Raw genomic sequence first — 23,027 nt, forward strand, 5'->3', positions numbered from 1 at the left:
ATTTCAAATTTTATGCGAAGAGGTTCTCTACCCCCTTAGAAACAAAAATGCCAAATAAGGGCCAAAAAATGAAAAAAAGTGGCCAAGACCCCAAAAATAGCTTAAATCATAAATGGTTATATAAATATGAAATCGGGTTGTACCCTTATCCGTGAGTTATGATCGATATCAAGACCTGCAAAAGCGATTTAAGGTATCTTGAATGTTTGGGAAGAATTTCTGGAAGGATATAAATCCTTTTCGTACTAAAAGTCCCATTCGCTCTACTATTTTGCACCCTTTAAATTTGGTATTTTACTGATTGTACTCCCAAAGAATTTGGCATTTTGAGCTCTCATTGGACGGATTATTGTCACATGAAAGAAGTAGGTCCATGCTTTGAAATGAGCCCCATTAGACTTTTTCGGTCATTTTTGGTTGTTTAAATGTGTCGCATCTTCCAGCTGAACCACGATGTAGGCCCTGGAGTTGAAGGGTTGAAAAATTGGGAAAAAATTGTATATAGTGAAAAATTATTCTTTATTTTGTTCACAAAAAATTCCCTGAATTCAATATGATAATACAAATTGAAAGAAATTGACAAAAAAAGAATAACAAATTGAAAAAATCTTCAACTTGTTCGCTGATTTTTTATAGCAAATGTTTAAAGATCCTTACAAAGTTTGTCAATAGAATGAACTATTATTTTAAAATTCGATTCCATTGAAGTTTTTTTTCGATTTTTTCCCCATTTGAGAAGTTTTGCAATAAGATCTCTTTTTCGTGATTTTTTATTGATTTTGAAAAAGTAATTATCTTTTAACTTTGGTGTGATCGCGTTAAATTATTTCGATATCATCTATTCCGTTTCGCCACCACATAATTCGGTACTACACTTCCATGTAACCCGCCATCAATTTCAGTTCTCAAGAAATGAAGTCAATTAAATAAATTGTTATTAATATCCGAATTCAAAGATAAAATATAAAAAACACTACAAATGTACATTAGAAAAATTAAGTCAAAATGGAAAAAAATCATGCAAAATAAAACATTACTATTGTACATTTCAAAAGTCAAAATGAAAATGTTAATATATCACATTTTTACGCGGTTTTTTGGATATTATCCTTTTCGGAGATGAGACAATTCCGAATTTGTATGAATCGTTAAAATCAGTCCAGTGGTTCTTAAGTTATAAGCGTAGTAACTAACACAACTTCCTTTTATATATATAGATTTCAATTTATAATTATACTTAACGTGTATATTTTTGGTTTAGTTATTAAATGGTCGGAATTATAAAATAACAAATACGGATTTGAGTACAAAGACGACATCCAGTAAAATTTTGTACACGTTTTATAAAGTATTTTATAAATCTGCCAGGAACAAATGGAAGTCGTCCAATGATGTAGTCGGAAAGGTGTTATAAAAACGTAGCAAATATGAATAAAAGCGCGACAGTAAAATTTAAGAAGTAATATTAAATGTCAGCAAAACAACTAGTTTTCAATAATTTTTTTTAATTTTAAAAATATTAATTTTTGGAATTTGGATTTATAAATTTAAAATACAGAAGAATAATTCTTGAACTACTTAATTTTACTTAGAAAGTAGTGGAAAATGCAACATTTCTTTCAAATTGAAACCAAACTGTATATACATGTAAAGTATTCTACATTTTAGGAATCATGAAGTATACGACTATAAAGTATAACTTCGAATTTTTCTATTATTTGGTAAAAAAATGTTAAAATCTAGAAATTGTTGAAAATGCATATCGTAACTACGTCTGATTGGTGTCGTATAAGAAAACTTATATTTTATATTCCCAAGCTTTGACGCATCTACCTGTATTCTTCTACCATGCATCAGAGCTGAATTGACAACAAACATATTCGCCACAAAATTCTTCTGTCAAGGCGAAAATATTTATTTTCGCCTCAAGCATGAATTTTGACATTTCTGTTTTTAGATTAATTCGCTCGAAGAAAGACCTTATAATTGGGCCATTTTTGCGACGTTTTTTCAAAGCGAATGGGTGCACAATCGATTATGAATAGTCGATTAATCGGTTTTCACGAAAGTCCATAGTCGATTACGACTTTCACATTTTAGTACTAAAAGTCGAATGTCGAGTTACCTATCCCTACAAAGGAAGCGTGGTGCAATCGTAAACATGGGCAAGTTGGTCAATAAGATCAAGGAAACTGCTCCCAAGCGTGAGGAAAAGAAGAACGTTATAAAAAAGACGTCAATATCGAAAAAAGAGAAATATAATCAGAAACGTCAAAAACTACTCAACAAATTCGCTCTATTGAAACAGCAGCAAAAAGAAGATGCGGATAGAAGAAAAAGGGAGAAGACCGTTGTTGTGGGTGATTTAAAGGTTCTGAAGGACGCATTACCATCATTAGACGAAATCATGCAACTGTCCAAGGAAAAGACTCACCTAAAGACGGGTATCCGAGAAGTGGATCAATCAGCCAATCCCAAACATCTAAGTGCCAAGAAAAAAATAAAAACAAAAAAAGAAAAGTTTGCTCGTCAAGTCAAAGCCTTTGAAAAGTTATTAAAAGATCCAGATTTTAAGCAGAACCCACGGGAAGCAATACGTTATCACATAAAATATACGCATGGATTACTTGAATAAACAAAAATAATAACTTAACACATGAGTTCTTTGTTGAGGGATTTTTATGAGATTCGACAGATCTAAATTTGATCGATGTAACTGCAATAACATTTTAATAAAAGGTGATTGATCAGCACGAAGAAAATACCCCGCTAATCCAGAAAGGGATAGTAGGGATCCAATCGTAAGGGATAGTTCGAAAAACTAGGTGTAAGAAATTGATAAAAGTATGCGACTACTTTTCACCAGGTTTTCAAACAATGTCTGGGAAAATTCTGCATTAACACGATCCAAATTAAAGTATAAAGAGAAAACAATTAAATGAGTACAAGTGGCTCACATTTTATTGAAAACGTAATTTGATTTTTTAAATATTAACATAAAGCATTATGCAAATGATACTTTTTTATCATCAACGACTAACGATACTATAAATTGATTCAAACCGTTTTCACCACATACTTGAGTGTTTGTAAAATACATTTCCCGCCGCAACATGAACAGACCACAGTTTTAATTTAGTATATTATGTATGTATATATATTTTATCATATACAACTGGGGTTGTAATATCAATTTTACAAAATGCTAACGAAAAAAGCAATACAAATTTAGCAATCACCTCTGAATTAATCCATTCCGTAAAGACGACTTCATTTCAGCTACCTTAATGCTGTGTGGCAACTTATGATGTTTAGATGCCAAATCTATGTTACCTGTGCGTTTTCCACGATTCGATGAATTTGGTTGGTTCACTTCTCAGACGCACGTGCCATTCCTCCAGATTCCAAAACACTGCTTTACGATGTATTGCTTTCTTGAGGTATATCCAAACTAAAATTGTTATAAAAATGGATTAGTATTGTCGTATACGGAGAATGAAATCTAAATCAAATTTCCGTAATTTTATGTCTTAATTGAAACTTGTAAAGTTAATAGATTGACAATTTCCTCCAGATTTGTATAGGCCCTACTCTGCCAGATATACCAGCCTCCTGTCGGAATAAGTAAAAACAATGCTTTAATATTGCGGACCGCGTTTTTGATTAAATTTTCTGATTTAGTAATTTGATCTGAAACTCAAAAAACTGAAAAATTGATTTGTGAAACTCAATTTTGGTTTGATTACGGTTTTCTAATTGGTTATATTAATAAGTATTAAAGTGGTACTCTATTGTTGATTTTCTTCTTCGTTTCCGAAAGATATTGAATTGCGTGAAAAATTAATCGAATGTAAATATTTTATTTTGCATAGGTGTATGATCGAAATTATTTAGAGAACAAATTTAGTTGATATCACATCTACCATTTTCAAATATTTCCAGAATGACATATTTTTTAATTCAAAATAGTCAGGTTTAGTCCCATTGCAAATTTTATAAAAACAACGATCATAGATTGTGGATAAAAATGGCACATTTAATGTTGAAAGCATTCGTATACTCCATTTTTCTGAGAGAATTTTAACATTTTCAAAAGTTTTTGAGTTTTAGTTAATTTTAATGGAGCCACATCCCATGCGTATGTGGGTAATGCGGCCGTACAAATGCTTGATTATGGTATGATATACATTAAAAGTATTAAAACATGGGCACGACAATAAGAGTTTCTGAGAGTGACAAGCAATATTTCATCGTTTTAATAAAAAATATTGCAAATATTAATAGGAGGGACAGATAGATTAAATGGATCGAAGGTCGGACCCGAAGGCTGCTTTTGATAATAATTGAATTTCAAATGACAATTATACCTCTTGATGTGCAACGCTAATAGCAAATGCAACAAACTATTTCGTTTATTTGCCACTTCTCCACAATATTTTCATTGAAGAGAAAACAGCGAAAGCATCAATGTTCTATTCACGGACTTTAAAATAAAAACAGTTTTTTATATCAATCTTTTAATCGCCTAGAAATTATTTCTTTTTTTTTTTTTGGTAAATAGCAAGCAATATAAGACACATTTCCGAATCGAATTCTTAGGGTAATGGTGAATTTGCCGAATATATAAATTCACTTCAGACGGCAAGCATAAAAATATTGCATAAATGTAATCGAAATTCATCAATCTGACGAATGACGTTTAATATTTGGGAAGGAGATGCAGATGCCGCAGATTCTTATATGCATGAATTAAAAATAAATAAACCTTTTTACAAATAGTTACAGGATATCGAATACAAAGACATATTTTAAATTATAAAAAATAAATCGAATTCTTAGTATCAATAAGTGGGTTTGCGTACTCGATATTTTGTAACCAATTTTTAGATCTGTAATACCGAGAACTTGCAAATTGTTACTGGGAAAATGTATTAAGCAAAGTTAGACAGGTGTCTTCTTTACAATATTTTTATAATAATGAGTAAAAAGTGCCATCCATACTCTCATGAAAGATTGGGAAGTACGCAGACACGCATCATAACAATACTATTCTTTTTTACGTTTAACGAAAGAAAATGAATGCAAAAGAGAAACTTGCACTCATCTTCTTTCAACAAACATAAACAGAATGACGTTTCTCAATTCCACAACACGTCTCGCTGGCATAAAATTCAGTCAATTTTCGTATAATATATGCAGACAAACTTATCTACAGGTTGCTTTGACCTACATATTACTACTGTACGACGAGGTTTGCAGCATTAACTATTTAGTGTACATGTTAGTCAATCTATTAACTTTAAAATTTCAATAATTTTCAAAAATTCAAGGATTTAGCAAAAAGGACTTGAGAATTATTGTGTTTGTTACCTTTAGAGCGGAGTAGTATATCGATAAGATATTTATACAAAATTGTCTCCCTCAAATTTAGTAATGATTCCCTCAGTATCAAAATAATTATATCATTTGCTCTTATATACCTAAAGAATCGTTTCCAAAAATTTCAAAAGGACAATTATTAGTTCAACATGGCAATTACCTTTTTTATGACGACCTTGTATGAAAGGGGTTTTAATCAGATTAAAATAATGCATTCTGTGAGTCATCGTCCTATTGGAACTGAAGCCTTTTTAATAAACGGTGTAAACACACAAGAACTTGTGAGGTAAAAGTAAAGATACAATATAGCACATACAAATTATTATATCTCAAAATCTCTCTAGTTCCACATTCACTACTTAGTTAAACTGCAGAGCAGGGAACATCGGAAAAGTCGGACTGAATGCAAGAAATTCAGTAAAATAGTTAAAATATCTCTTTCGCAAAAAGCTAATTTCTCGGCTACGTTATGGAAGTCAATCGTTTCCCCTATCAAAGCGTTACAACACCTAATCATGCAATAATAAGTCCAATGAGAATCTATGTTATAGAAACATATATGCCTGTGTAAAGAGGAGTGTATGTTTGAAACTAAACACAATAAAATTGACACTTACCTTCTAAGTTGTGTAAGATCGATATTCTTAATCTGTGGTATTAGATTATTAAATGATTTGTTTTCTTATTTTTGTTTTATGATTTGTTTGAAATCATATTGGTATTATTTTTTTGTTATTAAGATAAGGGAAGTGTACCTCGGATGTTTAGAAATGCTTCTCCTGTCATTAGTAACGACTACGGCTGCGACTGCGGCTGTACCGTCGATCATGACGGTTTCGTGAGTGGGAACGACGTCGATGAGATTTATGGTGGCCTAAAACGGTGCGAAATTAACTCGTATTGACTATAAAATAATGTAAAGACTTACGACGGTGACGATCGCTTTGTCGTCTACTACCACGATGAAAATCACGGTCCCGATCTAAATCACGTTCTCTGCAATGACAAATGTCGAAAAATATTAGTACTTTCTAGATATGCTGCTGGTTAATCTTACCGCCTTTTTTCGCTGTCAAATGCCCGGTATGACTGCGAACGTTCATCGCGGATTCTACGATCATCGTCGGTTGCTCGCTCCATCTGTCGCTTTAAATGTATTTCCTCGACAGCTTTACGCAGTTTGGAATATCCCAAATGTTGTTTCCCCATCAGGTGATCTTCAATCCGTTGTTGGGCATCTCCTACAATGAGAAAGGCACCACAAACTTCGCACACCTCCATTTGCTTCTCAGGCAAATGACCTATATCTTTTATCCACGCCCTCAAACTATTCTGACTAGTAGTATTTGAAGATGTTTCGTCGTCAATTGTACTGTGGGTATCTGTTGTCATCGATTTCTCAAACCCGTTGATGTCACTGGTAGGCGATTGTGATTGTGCCTTATTTGCATCTGATTCCGAAGTCTCCGATCTATCGTCTTTTTCGCTATTCTCTTGTTGTGACATTAAAAGGTCTCTTTCATCTTTTAATTGTTCACACAATATCATTAAATCCTTAGCTTGATCAACATCACCTCTCGTGCCGGCTTCCTCCGCCTCCGCAAGTAGTTTTTTGATGCGCGCATTTAGATTATTCAGCTGTTCGCGATATCGGGAATAGTGCGACGAAGGACCCTGATCTTTTTGTATAAGAGCCAAACGCTGCTTACCTTTGAGTATTTTGCGATCCACATCGTTAAGCATAGAATTGCAAAAATATAAGAACTCATCTTCGTACTGCTTTTTAATGATGGAAGGTTTAGCCTTTTCGTACTGTCGTTTGGCTTCCTCGTCGTGTATACGGTCACACGGACCTAAATCGGCCCTAGTATTAACAAATAACTCGTGTGGGCAAAATTTCACCAAAAAATACTGACAAAGCTGAAATTAATAAGAGATGTCAATGGAAATGTTCAAAACTTCTCTAAATAAATTTAGCAGCTTACATCTGGATCCTCCCAGTTGACTGCCTGGAAAAGAAAACAATGTGAAATACGTAAATATATTAAATAGTCTAGGCGTCGTTTAGAAAATTATGGTTTGCACTTCTCCAACTCTTACCTTCGGAGCTTCCGATGGGTGCAAATTCCTGTTCCTACCCATTAACTCATCCAGCATCTGCCTGGCTGCATCAACCATTTTCTTGCTGCTTATTTGATTTATGCAATTAATTCCTAAATTTAATTCTATTCTACACGCTTATTTCCTTGTGTATCGAAAGCAAGTCTTATTGCCAGACTATGAAAATTTTCATTAATGTGAAAATGAGTTTATTGACAAGAGGTATGAAGGGGGTGAAACTATGTACACAACCACGGTTGCCACAGTTGGTAGAATTCTAGCAAAATGGGTAAGTTTTTTTAGTGCTGGTAACTTGGTAACTTCGCTTTTGTTTTGGTAACTTTTGAGATCTAAAATCACGATTTTATCATTTTCCGAATTTCTCATCAACAACTATGTGAAGTTACACCAACTTATTTAACGGTTGATCTATTGTTAATACACACTATCTTTGAAAATTGACGGTGGACATGAAACTTCCAGCATGCTACAACAAAAAGGTAAGGTAGAGGTACCAGCTGATTAAAATTTGTTTCTAACACTGTCTTTACACAGTGACATTTTTTAATCATGCCATTTTTTTGTTGGTGAAAGGTGTAGAGAGACAAGGATAGAAGAAAAAATGGCACGATAAGCCACCGCACAGGGTTGCATGCCATTTTCTTTGCATTTCTTTTTTTGTATCTTCCGATTTTATGATTTAGACATTTCATATCGTTTCTTTATTGTAATTTTTGATGCGTTTCTTTTATTGTGATGTGATGTTTTTAGTGATTGAATTGTATAGTGAATTATATGAAAATTAATTGGAAGTATTAAAAAGTAAAAAAAGAGAGTTAAAATAAAAGTTAATAATGCAATATTTAACACCTCAATAACTTTTTCCATCATTTCTTCTTTAGATTCACACATTTAATTTTAAATCACTTCTTTATAAATATCTGTTACAAACAATTAGCTCTATACGAAATACTGAATAAAATGTCAGAAAAAATGCCAAGCACTATCACTGCCTTTACACGGTGACATTTTTAGCTGGCATTTTTATCAATTCTCTTTTAAAATTTCTGCGTAAATCTTCGCGCCTTTACACGGTGGCATTTTACGATAATAGTGCACCAAGCTCTATTGTCGATCTGGTCCACATATTTATTAAAATTATTAACTTTTATTTTAACTTTCTTTTTTACTTTTTAAAACTTCCAATTAATTTTCATATAATTCACTATACAATTCAATCACTAAACACATCACATCACAATAAGAGAAACGCATCAAAAATTACAATAAAGAAACGATATAAAATGTCAAAATCATAAAAAAATTGGAAGAAACAAAAAGAGAAATGCAAAGAAAATGGCATGTACCCCTGTGCGGTGGCTTATCGTGCCATTTTTTTCTATCCTTGTTTCTCTACATCTTTTACCAACAAAAAAATGGCATGGTTAAAAAATGCCAACGTGTAAAGGCAGTGTAAGAGTGCCCGACTTCTGCAAATTTTGTGTATGCATATATTGTTTTGAAAAATAAAAACAATATATTTGATAAGAAGACGCGTAAATTGCGAGACGCACATTAAAGCTATTCGCAAGTTTTACCATGCAATTGAAAGATAGAACTGTCTAGATCAGATTTTTGAAAGAATATCCAGGCATTTCATTCACTTTTCCCGATGTTTAACTGATTTTAAAAATGAGGAAACATATTTAATAAGTGAAAACCACTTGTTGCATGCGAATTTGACAGGAAGCGGGCATAGCCTCAGGGCTGTATTTCTGTAGTCTTACGAAGCTGTTCTAGCTCCTTATTGTACCATGCTTCCAAGGAACGTCGGTAAAAAATATTGAAACAAAATATTTGACAAGGTGTATATTTCTTACAGAAATCATGAGAAAAATACAGAGAACCAGAAAGGTTCGTTCGGAGTGGAAGCCACCCACTCATCATCATTCTAGCAAAAAATAAGTTCCACAAAAAACATATACACAGTTTGTATATTTGTGTATTGTTTTGAATAAAATAATTTTAAATTACTTCAAATTCAGATGCAAATGAAATTCATATTTTCGACGTTATGGGCAACAAATTGCACAATTTTGGGATCAAGGATATTGTCTTATTATCTTAGATTGATTTTGTGGAATGGAATGCATGTTTTTTTGATTTTACCCCAATATAATAATTTTGTTAAAAATGTATTTTAAAATCTATTTGATACTATAAGACTCCGATACAGAGTTGCATTTTTCCTTGAGACATAGAAATCGCCTGAATGCAATTTTTCTCCTGGTAGTTTTAAATAAAATCAAAATAAATAAATGCTGTTGAAATTTAAAATCATATTATAGCTTTTGGGAAGAGCTAATGTTTCCGTTTTGGAATAAAAAAATATTGCAATTTTATTAGTTATTAGGCAATTGTATTGAAAAATGAAAGGCGTTCCATTCGTTTTTTCGCGATTTTCTGCATTGCATTTATTATTGGTAAATGTTAAGTTACAAGACTCTAGCTTCAGGATTGTGTTTTTTTAAATTTAATCATTTTGCCCTACCATGTAATTATTCTACCAAATGTCAATATATACATTAGTATGTGTAGTAAAAAATGAATAATATTCTATTCAAACAACGAATAAAACGTGAGAAGGCTTGTTAAATTTACACTTACTGGGTACATTAACAAGGTGTAGAATAAAGCTACCTGCTACATATATTTGATATCTTTCAGAACTGCATGGTAGAATAATACAAGTATTGTCAAACGTAGCAACAGCCACATACATTTGTTTTTGTACGCAATTCAAGTGTCGGAGTTATATGTCTACAAATGTAAACAAAACAATTAAATTTCAATAATTTCTTGCAGTTCTGGAGCAAAGCAAATAGTGTCATTCAATATTTGTTCAATTTTTTAGAATACGCACGACATTCCAATTAGTTTTCCCCAATATAAACATTTTGTAAAAAAAATGTAAAATAAACAAAACCAATTGTTGTATGTTTTAAAGATCAATTTGACACAATGAGAACATAGTTCGGAGTTGCCTTTACCTCAGTTTTTTTTCAGCGCATTTATACTATTGTAGATTAATTCAGTGGTTTAGTCTTGCGTGCTTAAATACTCTCTTAAAGTATCCTCCAATGAATTATGAGCTAATTAAGTTTTTTCGTAACGCAGTGTACCGCAATAGTAGTGTTATTGCCCAGTGATGTTTTTCGTTAGTATGAATTTCCACGCAGAGAAGATCTATTTTTGTGTGGTAAATCTGGTTGAATAAATCAAAATTAAGCAATAAATCCCGGTAATATGGGTTAATCCGGATAACATTTTGTATCTAAACGAGCTATAATTTCTGTGACGAACATACGATATATCAGCAGTTGTTATTTTCGTTTCTCTTTCCCTTCTTTTGTTTCACACATGAGAAACCAGTCTCTCACTAACACCACAACACTTTATTTTGATCAATGGCTTACGCCGTAAGCCTTACGGGAAGAACTCTGAACAGATTTACTCACATTCTTGTGGAGTGTACAATTTCGTTGCTTTGTTCCATCAGTTCTAGTTAAACAAGGTGCGGATAATTTTAATTTGCATTCCATTTGTTTGGAGAACAAGGGTTTTGCCCAACAAGTTTAGTGCAAGAGTGGCTTATACTGTTATTTTTAACGATTGATTTTCCTGGCATTCTTAGAAATATGTTTGGCACATTTGGTGTCAGAAAAACATGAAAAAATAAGTTGAATTTAATTTTGTTTAAAATGCTAACTTGTATAGGCGTGTGTGTATGATTCAATTAATATGCATTTACTTGTTATGTTCAACGTGTTGCCTTCACACTAGCTTTATTGAGTGAGAGTGATAAATGAAAGACATAATAAAAGCACAGGACCGTAGGCCGGCCCCATTATCTCTCTCTCGCTTCGAACGAAGATTTATGTCATATTTTAATGCATTACAAAATGAACTAATAACCACAACAGGTTTAATGTAAATATAGCCTGCATCTTTATAAAATAAAACTGTTGGCCAACAGCATCTATATAGGTAGGTTTATAAAAAAAGAAACAATTAATTATTACAAGTTTTTAATAGAATAAATATCGAACCCCAATTCCCTTTTCATTTTTATCAGCGTACTTTTAACAGCGTTACTTAAAACTCGACGTAGCGTACATAAACATTTAACTTTCCCACTATGGTAGGGAAGTTAACCGACCGAGTCCGTCGAATTTTATGTAACGCTGCAAAAATGTTATCCATGGTACAATTAAGAATTTAAGGTAGTATAACCGAGCTATTCGTATGTTTGCAATGCTTTCTTTATGAAAATACATGTAATTGTGAATTGAGCGTATAAAAATGCAAACAAAGATTTAAACATGGCTCTGAAGAACATACTTTACATTTACTGTGATTAATTAATTATCACGGTTAACTGGGGACAATGAGCTATAAAAATAGATTATAAATTGTATCTTTTTTTTTTAAAAAAAAACACAATATCTGTTATAAAGATGACAACATAATATATGTTATAAAGATGGTAGAGATCGGACCATAGGTTTCAATATTTTGAAAATTTTACACATACAAAAATTTTTGCTAACAAAAGATCTTTTGTATATATATGAAACAACTCTAGTTTAGTAAAAACTCTTCAATTTTTTCGAAATTTTTTCAAGAGGTAGGTATTTTTACCCTGATCCCGGGAAACTATTTTTTCTTGGTGGACGGACCCGGGATCCCAGATTTTTGACCCGAAAGTCCGGGATCAAGACCCCGCCTGGGGGTTTATATGTATGTATATATATGTACATATATATATATATATATATATATATATATATATATATATATATATATATATATATATATATATATATATATATATATATATATATATATATATAAATATAAATATTTTGATATATATATAAATATATGATATATATATATAAACATGGCTCTGAAGAACATACTTTACAATTACTGTGATTAATTAATTATCACGGTTAACTGGGGACAATGAGCTATAAAAATAGATTATAAATTGTATCTTTTTAAAAAAAAAAAAAAAACACAATATCTGTTATAAAGATGACAACATAATATATGTTATAAAGATGGTAGAGATCGGACCATAGGTTTCAATATTTTGAAAATTTTACACATACAAAAATTTTTGCTAACAAAAGATCTTTTGTATATATATGAAACAACTCTAGTTTAGTAAAAACTCTTCAATTTTTTCGAAATTTTTTCAAGAGGTAGGTATTTTTACCCTGATCCCGGGAAACTATTTTTTCTTGGTGGACGGACCCGGGATCCCAGATTTTTGACCCGAAAGTCCGGGATCAAGACCCCGCCTGGGGGTTTATATGTATGTATATATATGTACATATATATATATATATATATATATATATATATATATATATATATATATATATATATATATATATATATATATATATATATATATATATATATATATATATATATATATATATATATATATATATATATAAATATAAATATTTTGATATATATATAAATATATGATATATATATATAAACATGGCTCTGAAGAACATACTTTACAATTACTGTGATTAATTAATTATCACGGTTAACTGGGGACAATGAGCTATAAAAATAGATTATAAATTGTATCTTTTTTTAAAAAAAAAAAAAACACAATATCTGTTATAAAGATGACAACATAATATATGTTATAAAGATGGTAGAGATCGGACCATAGGTTTCAATATTTTGAAAATTTTACACATACAAAAATTTTTGCTAACAAAAGATCTTTTGTATATATATATGAAACAACTCTAGTTTAGTAAAAACTCTTCAATTTTTTCGAAATTTTTTCAAGAGGTAGGTATTTTTACCCTGATCCCGGGAAATTATTTTTTCTTGGTGGACGGACCCGGGATCCCAGATTTTTGACCCGAAAGTCCGGGATCAAGACCCCGCCTGGGGGTTTATATGTATGTATATATATGTACATATATATATATATATATATATATATATATATATATATATATATATATATATATATATATATATATATATATATATATATATATATATATATATATATATATATATATATATATATATATAAAATATAAATATTTTGATATATATATAAATATATATATCAAAATATTTATTTATATATATATATATATATATATATATATATATATATATATATATATATATATATATATATATATATATATATATATATATATATATATATATTTTTTTTTTTTTTTTTTTTATATTTCATGATATATATATATATATATATATATATATATATATATATATATATATATATATATATATATATATATATATATATATATATAAAGCAACTGAAATTACAAGGAGAATGAATGCCCTGAAATGAGAAAGTTAAAATTGTTTTACATTAGGTACTTTATTCACTTTTTAAAAACCTAAAACATAAAACCAAAATTCATTTTTATATAAAAAATAATGTACGGTAAAGTCAATTACCCCGATTTTGGCTTGGACAAAACTAAAGCAACTCTGTTGTACATTCATATAACTGCTGCAATTTCAGTTGTTTTTACCGTGATACTTATCGCTCTTTGCTTCCTTCGACAATTTCGCTTCTCATAAATCCCTCTTTGAGAAGTTCTGTACAACAGTATAAGTTTTTCTTTTCGTTTTTTAAGGAATGCCCAAAAAAATTTTAAAAATGGCTAGAAGCAAATACAGTACCTGAATAAAACAGAAAATTATCAGTGACCTTCAAAACAACATATCACAGAAAATGATTTCCGAGAAATATTTCATAAATATTTATGTGATTTCATAAATATTTCTGTATACTAAGTCGGTTTTTTGAAACTGGATCAGTAGTAACAGTCTATAACGGATGAAGGCCGTGAAAAACTTCAGCCCGTACTGATCCACAAATTGTGAGAGAAATAAAAAACAACTATTTAAGAGTTCAACTGGATTGGTGAGAGAGCAATCATTGGATATAAGCTCGAGATCAGTGCGCAGCTGGTCTGGATGCCCGTAAGACATCAAAAAACCATTTATATCTGAAAAAATCAAAAAGGCTATCGGAAACGATAATATTAAGTGGAATTAAGCTCAATGAAAAAAAAACATTATTTCTGGGATGAGTCTACGTTTAATATTAAAGGCTCAGACGTGAAAAATTTTACGGTGAGAAGACCAAAAAATGAAGGACTCAAGCCGCAGTGTTGCAAAGGTACAGTGAAGCATGAGGGAGGGTCAAAAATGGCGTGGCGCTGTTTTTCTTTGTATGGATTTGGGCCTATCAATAAAATAAAGGAAGTTGTGGATCGGTTTGTTTACAAAGATGTGTTGGACATCACGTTGTTCCCTTACGCTGAGTAAAATATTCGGCTGATTTGGGTGTTTCAGCATGACAATGATCCCAAACTTGTATCAAAACTTTCAAATATTGGTTGCGGGAGTCAAAAATTGATGTTTTGTTATGGCCGGCACAATCACCTGACCTATACTCCATAGAAAACCTTTGGAGTATCGTAGATAGGAAGATCAAGCGAGATTCGGAAATAAATAAGCACAACATTTTCTAAAGAATTCGGGGTGCCTGGGAAAGTACACCCAAGGATCAAATTGAGCGTGTTATAGATTCAATGCCTCGTGGGAGTGCAGCTGCTATTAAAAATAATGGTTAAGCTATCGACTACTAGCCAAAATGTAATTATTTTAAAATAAAAAATCAAAAGTTGCTTTAGTTTTGACCAAGCAAAAATTGGGTCATTTTAGTTTTCCACATATTATTTTTCATTCAAAATTACGTTTGTATTTTTATTTTTAGTTTCTTAAAAGTGAATTAAACCCCTCATTTAAAAGTGGAAAAATAATTACGATTTGTTTATTTTTGTAAAAGTTACAGGACATTCATTGTCTTTGCGATTTAAGTTGCTTTAGTTTTGGCCACCAGTGTATATATATATAAATATAAATATTTGTATATATATATAAAAAAAAATATATATATATATATATATATATATATATATATATATATATATATATATATATATATATATATATATATATATATATATATATATATATATATATATATATATATATATATATATTTATATTGTTTGTTGCATTTCCCTGAAGATGACTGCCGGCGACAGTCGAAATATTGGAAAATAAAAACCAAAATTATGAAAATAAAACACTGATTTTTCAATAGAGCCAAAATAGAGTTATTAAGAATTTATTGTTTTGTGTGAAAAACATGCACACATTTTACTACATGGGAAATATATGTACATATGTCTGCAATTAATTGCTGCTTTCGTTTATGCCTTCGGTATGTCCGACATAAGAGATACACTGAATTTCCGGGCAAAATGCGTGTAAACTGTATTCATATTTTTCGATATTTGTTCTCAACGAGGAGCTATGGCTTTTATCCAAATAATTTTGATTGAAAAGTGTTTCCGAAACAAGCAGGCATTTGACTGACTGATTCAACTCTGACTGAACTTGGGTAGCAAAATGCTTTTCGATACTAAAAAGGAAAAGTGCAGTTGTTCGATAAATGCAATTAATTGGGATCGCCCTTTTTAAATACCATGCACTCGGTTCATCGCTGGCCAAAGTTATGGAGCGTTCTTTATCAATCCTTATGGCAAAGGCTTCAAGTAGAGTCATTGGATCTTCTTCCTGTAAACGCATAGATGTTTCGTTGAAGTCAGGTAATGTTTCGGCATTGCGCAGTGTCATATTCATGGAGTGTTCGTTAAAGTTTTCTATGCCATCAAGTGTTGCTTGTATTAAGCCGGGGCAGTATGAGTCTTCCACTAAGTTTTCGATTTGGTTTTTAAGAAGACGTGCTTTCCGAGGATTGCGAACTAGACAAAATTTAGTGAAAAGCATGTTTTAAGATGATTGTAAATTACGGACAAAATAAGCATACCCATCTCTGCATTTTCTGTAATTTACCTTGTCAAATTTTACTGCATCAAAACTAGGGTTTCATTGCTGATTTGTGTATTTACAATGAATTTATAAAAATATATTTTGACAATGAGATGTTGTCAAACCAATGATTTCGAAAAAAAGAAAAAATTGTAAACATATTTCTGCATGACTTTACTTTTTTGATTCTACCATGTGTCTATACTGCAATTAGTACTTCAAAATAATCAAATAATTCAAAATTGTCTGCTTTGGGTTGCCAATTTCGATGTTAAAGGTAAAAATATTGTTGGAAGTAGAGTAAGAAAGGAAACCTTTCAGGCCAGCTGGTATAATTGATAATTGAAAGATAGAACTGTTTAGATCATATTTTTGAAAGAAATCCAGACATTTCATTCATTATTTCCCGCTGTTTAACTGATTTTAAAAATGAGGAAAAATATTGAATAAATTAAAACAATTGTTGCATGCAAATTTGACAGGAAGCGGACATAGCCTCAGTTCTGTATTTCTGTAGTTTTACGAAGCTATTCTACCTCCTTATTGTACCATGGTTCTACCATGATTGGAATATTCAAATTTGCAGCGGTTCGTGAAATTGGAAAGCTACTGTATTGAAGTAACTTCAAGGAGAGGCGATACAAAAAATACTACAAGTTCCTAAAATGCAAACAAGAATTAAAACTCTTTTCTTTTGAAGTCATTAAAAATAGAATCGTTTTAGTGGATCTTAAAAAAAAATGAAATGGTTATTTGTATACCCTCCATTTGTAACACCTCAAAATATACATTTTAGACCCCACAAAGTATATATATGCTTGATCAGCATAAAATTCAATGTCGATTTAGCTATGTCTGTCCGTCCGTCTGTGGAAATCGCTCTAGCTTCCGAAAGAAATGAAGTAGGTCGATAACATTTTACCCAAATATATATTACGTCTGCAGGACTTTTGGTACTAAAAATGGGCTATGTAGGTCCATGTTTTGGTATGGGCCTCATATATTGGTACCTCCCTATTTTTAGTATTTTGTTAAATCACCAAATTCATGCGACATTATTCACCGGAAACATTTCAAATTTCGTATTTGAAGTTCGTAATGGATACTACAGCCTATGACAGAAAATTGTCCGTGCAAGTCCACGCCTTCGTATAGCCCACATATAACGACACCTCCCGATATTCGGTGTTTTGATGATTTAGCGACATTATTCACCGATTTTTTTTTCAAATTTCGCATTTGAATATTGTAATGGCTTATGACAAACGTCGAATAGACCCTAATATAACGGCTGCATTCGGTATTTTTAAGATTTTAAAAGAATTTTTAATGGATTTTATTTTTTTGAAAATTGCCAAAATCGTTCCAAATGGTGGACGGCATAAAAAGTTCGGCCCGGCCGGACTTGTTTTACTTGTTTTATAGTAAGATTTAAAATAATTTTTTTAGTCAAGCAAAATTAGCAGTTTCAAGCAAAATCCATACTTATTTTATTGATAACTTGGTTTTAAAATAAAATTGTAAATGTATTTCAATTTTGAGTACACAAGTCATGGTAGAGTTAAGAAGGTAAAGTCAAGCAATCATATGTTTGCAATTTTTTCAAAATTATCCATTTGACAACATCTCATTGTCAAAATGAATTTGACAGACGCAAATTTTAAATTTGAAAATACGAGAACAATGTTGCTGTCAAAAGACATAATTGGGATTTGAAATTAAAAGCCAGTCAAATTACAAAAGTGTAAAAATTACTAAGTTTATTGTAAAATGGACGTCAAAAGTAGTTGTCTTGTCCGATCTGATATTATCCATGGTACAATGAAATACAGGTAACCTCATTTCAAATTAGCATTCCCAGCTCTGCATTTTCTGTAATTTACCTTGTCAAATTTTAATGCATAAAAAACAGTTCCCACCTCTGATTTTGTGTGTATACAATTGATTTATGAATTTCCAAACTGAGCTGCGTCCCATCTTTACATCCGATCTTGTGTATGCAGAGGTGCTGGGATGTGCAAAGTTTGAAAAGAATACGATGATTATTTTGCATTTTGCGATGTTTATGAATATACAAATTTGTCAACCGGGGAGGAACCAGAAAGACCGGTGTTTGTGTATTTTATTGAAAACAAAGAAGGAAGAAAGAACGTAAGGTGAAATCGGTTGGAGGATGCAGTTAAAATTATGAAACTACCAGATTATTATTATTATTATCTATATCGAATATACAAATTTGTCAACCGTTCCGGTTCCATCTGGTGTTGGTAGAAATATTGGGATGTGAGAAATTTATAGACAACTATCTCTCCGCATTTTATATAATATATGATTATTCAAAATGTTGAGGCCCCGTGGGGGGAGGAACCAGAAAGACCGGTGTTTGTGTATTTTATTGAAAACAAAGAAGGAAGAAAGAACGTAAGGTGAAATCGGTTGGAGGATGCAGTTAAAATTATGAAACTACCAGATTATTATTATTATTATCTATATCGGAAAATATCGGAATGTGCCGTTGTATACGACCAATATAGAAAATCACCGGAGATAGAAACAATTGCGATCAGAAACAATTACGATCAAATTTTAATAAGATGCGTTAGAAAATGTGGCATCAATTTTCAAAATACCAAATATCGGAAGGAACCGTTACCGATTTATCTCATTTTTAATACCTATTATCCTAGATACAAGGTAACTTATTATGTCAAATCTCAAAGCTCCTCGTCAAATAAAATGAGCCGCATATTGATTTTAGGAGATAGATAGCCAAACAGGCCTCATTAATTCGACTAAGAGTATTAGGAAGTATTACAAACAGAATGACAAAATTAATATACCATCCCTTCCATGGTGGAGGGTATGATTGCAGAAGAACTTCTTGTCTGACAAGAATTTGCAAACACTGAGTAAACCACTCTCTCCCGAAGAGCTTTTGTGTTTTTGCTTTCCGCAAAAAATAAACAAATGTGGGGAGGAGTTTCTAAAACCCACAAACTAATGAAAATACTCATGGCGGAATAATAAGGTGTTGCACCAATCCGACTACATGTCAAAATTTGTTTACTTTTTGCTGATCTTTCGTACTGTGATTGCATTCACAATGAGCGTTTTGACCTATTAATTGTTCCATGCAAATGCGGTTCACGTATTTTCGAGTCTCAGTCGGTCTTGCCGCCAGATGTATACTCTCAGCCAATGTTCGATTATTTAAATATATTTTGACTTGTGTCACGATTATTCAAATGTTTAACCCCTTATGGAGTAGGTTCCGAAGGAGTGGACCGATATATTCCATCTTCACACCAGACCTTGGGTTGAAAAAATATTGTAATATGTGTAATTCGAAGACAATCGGACTCTTACATCACAGTTTATAAGAGTTATAATTATTCAAAATTTTGACCCTTTGTGGGGGAGGTACTTGATGGAGGGGACCAATATTGTCCATGTTCGCACCTGAACTAGCACTGATGCAAGTCTTAGGATTTGCAAAGTTGGTACCAAATTTGATTATCTGTCCCTTTTCTGTGCAGTAAAATATTTTTTGAAAATTTCGAACTATTGTGGGGTATGTACCAGAAGGGATGGACCGTTATTACCCATCTCCGAACTCGATCTAAGCTTGATTATAATCAAAAATGCCCGGAAAAATAAAGGTCTTCGTGTGTATGCCACTGGCAGAATAAGCACTAGCTCCAAAAAACAAAGTATATTCTATCGACAACTTTACGAACGAATGGGAAAAAATTGTTACAAAAAAAGGCTGTTAATTATTCTTCCCTATTGTTGTCGCTGTTGTTTATAAGCTTAGTTCAAATATATGCCTTACATTTAGATATACGTGTATGTTATGGAGACCGAATCTGGCGAATTTGTCGAATCGAAATTGCCTAGTAGGAAGTCACCATTGACATGAAATATAAACGCCTCTTGTGGAAACAATTGATATTTTACAATTTCCATAAACGTTCAGCCAAATATGAAGCATTTCGATCGATTTATCGTAACTCGAGTCGATAAGGTTTCCACAACAAACCTGATTATTGGTGCCGACAATTGGTGAATTACCTTCCGCATGATGGGAGCCACTAAATTGCACACGACCACAACGTTTTTGCTTTGAACATTCGGCAAATGGATTCGAAGTCAAAGTTCTATGGGTTATACGTCCATGTACACTCGAATTTATACCCTCGGGGTGGTAGCGCAAGGACATCGTGTTATTCGTAATACTGTTCATCATCTGCAGAAAGTATGTATGTGTATTTTTCATCGATTTAGTGCATTAGTAGTGGATTGGATACCAGACGAAGAGAGCATGTGTTCAGTGGTATTTCAACTCAATTTACCTCATATGGAGTTGGCGGGGCTGCCCCCTTTCTCGCGCATTTTGATTCCCCGTTCGATGTGCCATCCAGATGTGGGTCTTGATTGGCACAGATATTCGTACCTGCAACGGCATGTGGCAAACTGGAGTTCGGACAGGGTTGGGTCCCTCGCCCATTGCCGCTGTAACCATATGTCCATGACTATTGTCGGAAATAAAAAGCTTCTTTTTACCATGCCCGTCTATTGTTATTGTCGAAATTTTACCTACATCGTGTTTGCCTGACCCATTGAAATCTGCCGAATGGGCAATTCGCTGCCTATTATCGTTTACATTCGGCGAATATGGAAAGTCCTCAGGTCCTTGACCCTTCGATTGTTCCTGTAAATGAAGCTATATCTATCTAAAGGGAACGAAAATCTCTTCCACGAATGAAAACAAAGTCAAATTACCTGCGGTGCTTCAATCTGAGATACCATTGCTACATTATTCGTTGATTTAAGTGGGAATTCCTTATTGTTGGCGTCTGGCGCTTCCAGTTCATTGACAATTGAGTAATGCGTTGAATCTGCATTGGGAGCATCGAATGTTAGGTCATTGACACTGGTGTCTTCCCCCATGTCCTAGAAATCGGAGAGACTTACTAGTAGGGCGGTATATACCAAACTTAGTTCTTACCACGATATCCGAATGATCAAAAGGCTGTTTAAAGGTCCTTCCTTCAGGCATGCCCGAGGTGGTTTCAAAAATCTGTTGGATCTGCAAAGAATTTTTAAGGAGAGGAAGCTTGGTGATGTGAGTTACTACTCTTACCCCAGTGTTATTTGCTGGACGATGGAAAGCGATCGGCGACGAAGGAGATTTGCTGCTCTCAAGACGTCTCGCAACGTCGGGAGATGGCAGGGCACGTGTATTGGGGTCGATATGTAATGGTGCCAGAACTCGCATGGTAGATCTGCCCGCCACACTTGGGCGAGATTCGTTATCCCAATCCGTGGCATAGCCACCCACATGGCCGTTCTGTACCCTAGTGTTTGGTAAACGACATCTGGTCATGCCGATATTGCGGCTTACTTTTAGACTGGGCCGCTCCTTGTTTTGCTTGTATTCACAGGAAGTCGATGGCGCAGTCCTAGCACGCTCCATTACTATCCGCCTTTCTCGCTCAACCTCCCCCAAAATATCAAGCGTGCGCCCCATCAAGTTTGGCGGGTCCTGCTCCAGGCTGTTGTGGAAACGATAACCATCTAGGTCAATATTTGGATCAAAGGGTCTCCCTTGTGACTTGTAGTGGCGCAATCTCTAAAAAATGGTCTTATTAATTGATCCTCACCGTCTGCTAAATGCGATTTACCTGTCTGGGGTCTTGAAAAAGATACTGCGGTCTGGGGCTTCGACTACATTCGGGTTTTTGGTTCTCAAACGTTGCTTGTTTATCATTGCTGCGGGACATTTTGTCTACAACAGGACGCTTTCAATAATATTTTGACGAATTGGCTGAAATCAAATATTTGTTTTATTTAACGACTGATTTGGTTATGGTCGAAAGCGAAATTAAATTAGAATTTATACAAAATATGTCAAAAATGGTTGTGTTCCGGAACATTTTACAATTGTTTACATCGTTCCCATACTCAAACACCTAGTAAAACTTGTAGGCACAATGAAGAGGACAGATTGTTATCTTTTATTACATCTTATACACTCACCAACCACACCGTGCAGGATATATTAATATTAAGTTTGTACGTTTGATTGTTTGTTTATAATTTATCGGCTCGGAAGCCGCTGAACAGTTTTCCTGATAATTTTCAAGTATACTACAGCATCCCCTGAAAGTAACATAGGCTATATAAATTTTTGAAATTCCACTTGGAATTGGAGACATAGCATCAGAATCGGAGGTAACTCCAAAAAAATTAAATTTTTACGCACTTATCTACTGAAAGTGTAGCGAAATTTGGAACAAAAATAAATTTACCAAATTATAGTGAACTCTCCCATACATATTTTCGGCCGATCTCTGTATTAGATGCATCAAACACAATGTGTGATGGAATTTCTCTAAACAAAATTATCTGCCAAATTATATTGAAATCAGTTCAGATTTGGATATAGCCCCCATATATCTTCTCAGCCGATCTCATCTATTTGATGTACAAAACACGTTATATTTCTCCAATTTCAATGAAATTCTCTACAGATTTGGATATAGTTC

At 32.7% G+C, this 23,027-nt stretch overlaps 4 protein-coding genes across 7 annotated transcripts in view; 2 read left to right on the forward strand and 2 right to left on the reverse strand.

Annotated features, from left to right (window-relative positions):
• Positions 1-2,082: 2,082 nt before the first annotated feature.
• LOC101890795 (ribosome biogenesis protein SLX9 homolog) lies at positions 2,083-2,653 on the forward strand. Its single transcript, XM_011297196.3, has one exon. It carries the CDS (start codon positions 2,114-2,116, stop codon positions 2,633-2,635), a length of 522 nt encoding a protein of 173 aa, XP_011295498.1. The 5' UTR covers positions 2,083-2,113; the 3' UTR covers positions 2,636-2,653.
• Positions 2,654-2,934: 281 nt separating this feature from the next.
• LOC101890969 (luc7-like protein 3) lies at positions 2,935-7,911 on the reverse strand. 3 transcript variants are annotated; one of them, XR_009341771.1, is made up of 7 exons: positions 7,480-7,908; positions 7,365-7,388; positions 6,437-7,299; positions 6,308-6,375; positions 5,997-6,253; positions 5,371-5,480; positions 2,935-3,451 (listed from the first exon to the last, which is right to left on the reverse strand). XR_009341771.1 is itself a non-coding variant. In XM_020039361.2 (6 exons), exons 1-5 carry the CDS (start codon positions 7,555-7,557, stop codon positions 6,165-6,167), a joined length of 1,122 nt encoding a protein of 373 aa, XP_019894920.1. In that variant the 5' UTR covers positions 7,558-7,911; the 3' UTR covers positions 2,935-3,451; positions 6,135-6,164. The 3 variants fall into 3 exon arrangements, 1 of the variants encoding a protein (XP_019894920.1); XR_002195357.2 differs by lacking the exon at positions 5,371-5,480; XM_020039361.2 differs by lacking the exon at positions 5,371-5,480 and having other exon boundaries at positions 6,135-6,253; positions 7,480-7,911.
• Positions 7,912-10,999: 3,088 nt separating this feature from the next.
• Positions 11,000-23,027, forward strand: part of LOC101891492 (adenosine deaminase AGSA) — a 35,225-nt gene continuing 23,197 nt past the window's right edge. The window contains exon 1 of the mRNA XM_005190720.4: positions 11,000-11,526. The gene's annotated coding sequence lies outside the window, so the exon portion shown is untranslated. The remainder of the gene's footprint in view (positions 11,527-23,027) is intronic.
• On the reverse strand, positions 15,738-22,306 carry LOC101892524 (uncharacterized). Of its 2 annotated transcripts, none has more exons than XM_020039359.2 (9): positions 22,164-22,306; positions 21,623-22,111; positions 21,491-21,568; positions 21,262-21,432; positions 21,080-21,202; positions 20,832-21,011; positions 20,551-20,725; positions 16,133-16,412; positions 15,738-16,069 (listed from the first exon to the last, which is right to left on the reverse strand). In XM_020039359.2, exons 1-9 carry the CDS (start codon positions 22,260-22,262, stop codon positions 15,841-15,843), a joined length of 1,824 nt encoding a protein of 607 aa, XP_019894918.2. In that variant the 5' UTR covers positions 22,263-22,306; the 3' UTR covers positions 15,738-15,840. The 2 variants fall into 2 exon arrangements, with proteins under 2 accessions (XP_019894918.2, XP_011295513.2); XM_011297211.3 differs by having other exon boundaries at positions 21,080-21,190; positions 21,488-21,568.

The sequence above is a fragment of the Musca domestica genome, unplaced genomic scaffold (genome assembly GCF_030504385.1).
Source record: "Musca domestica strain aabys unplaced genomic scaffold, Musca_domestica.polishedcontigs.V.1.1 15, whole genome shotgun sequence".
NCBI lineage: Eukaryota > Metazoa > Arthropoda > Insecta > Diptera > Muscidae > Musca > Musca domestica.

Bases quoted from the DNA above. Each gene is read 5' to 3' on its own strand.
- LOC101890969 (XM_020039361.2), bottom strand. From the start codon at position 7,557: ATGGTTGATGCAGCCAGGCAGATGCTGGATGAGTTAATGGGTAGGAAC. The intron at 7,389-7,479 runs GTAAGAGTTGGA...TTTCTTTTCCAG, and splicing joins ACCCATCGGAAGCTCCGAAG to GCAGTCAACTGGGAGGATCC. The intron at 7,300-7,364 runs GTAAGCTGCTAA...TATTAATTTCAG, and splicing joins TCAACTGGGAGGATCCAGAT to CTTTGTCAGTATTTTTTGGT.
- LOC101890795 (XM_011297196.3), top strand. From the start codon at position 2,114: ATGTCGAGTTACCTATCCCTACAAAGGAAGCGTGGTGCAATCGTAAAC.
- LOC101892524 (XM_020039359.2), bottom strand. From the start codon at position 22,262: ATGTCCCGCAGCAATGATAAACAAGCAACGTTTGAGAACCAAAAACCC. The intron at 21,569-21,622 runs GTAAGAGTAGTA...AATTCTTTGCAG, and splicing joins GTCCAGCAAATAACACTGGG to ATCCAACAGATTTTTGAAAC. The intron at 20,726-20,831 runs GTAAATTGAGTT...TACTTTCTGCAG, and splicing joins CCCCGCCAACTCCATATGAG to ATGATGAACAGTATTACGAA.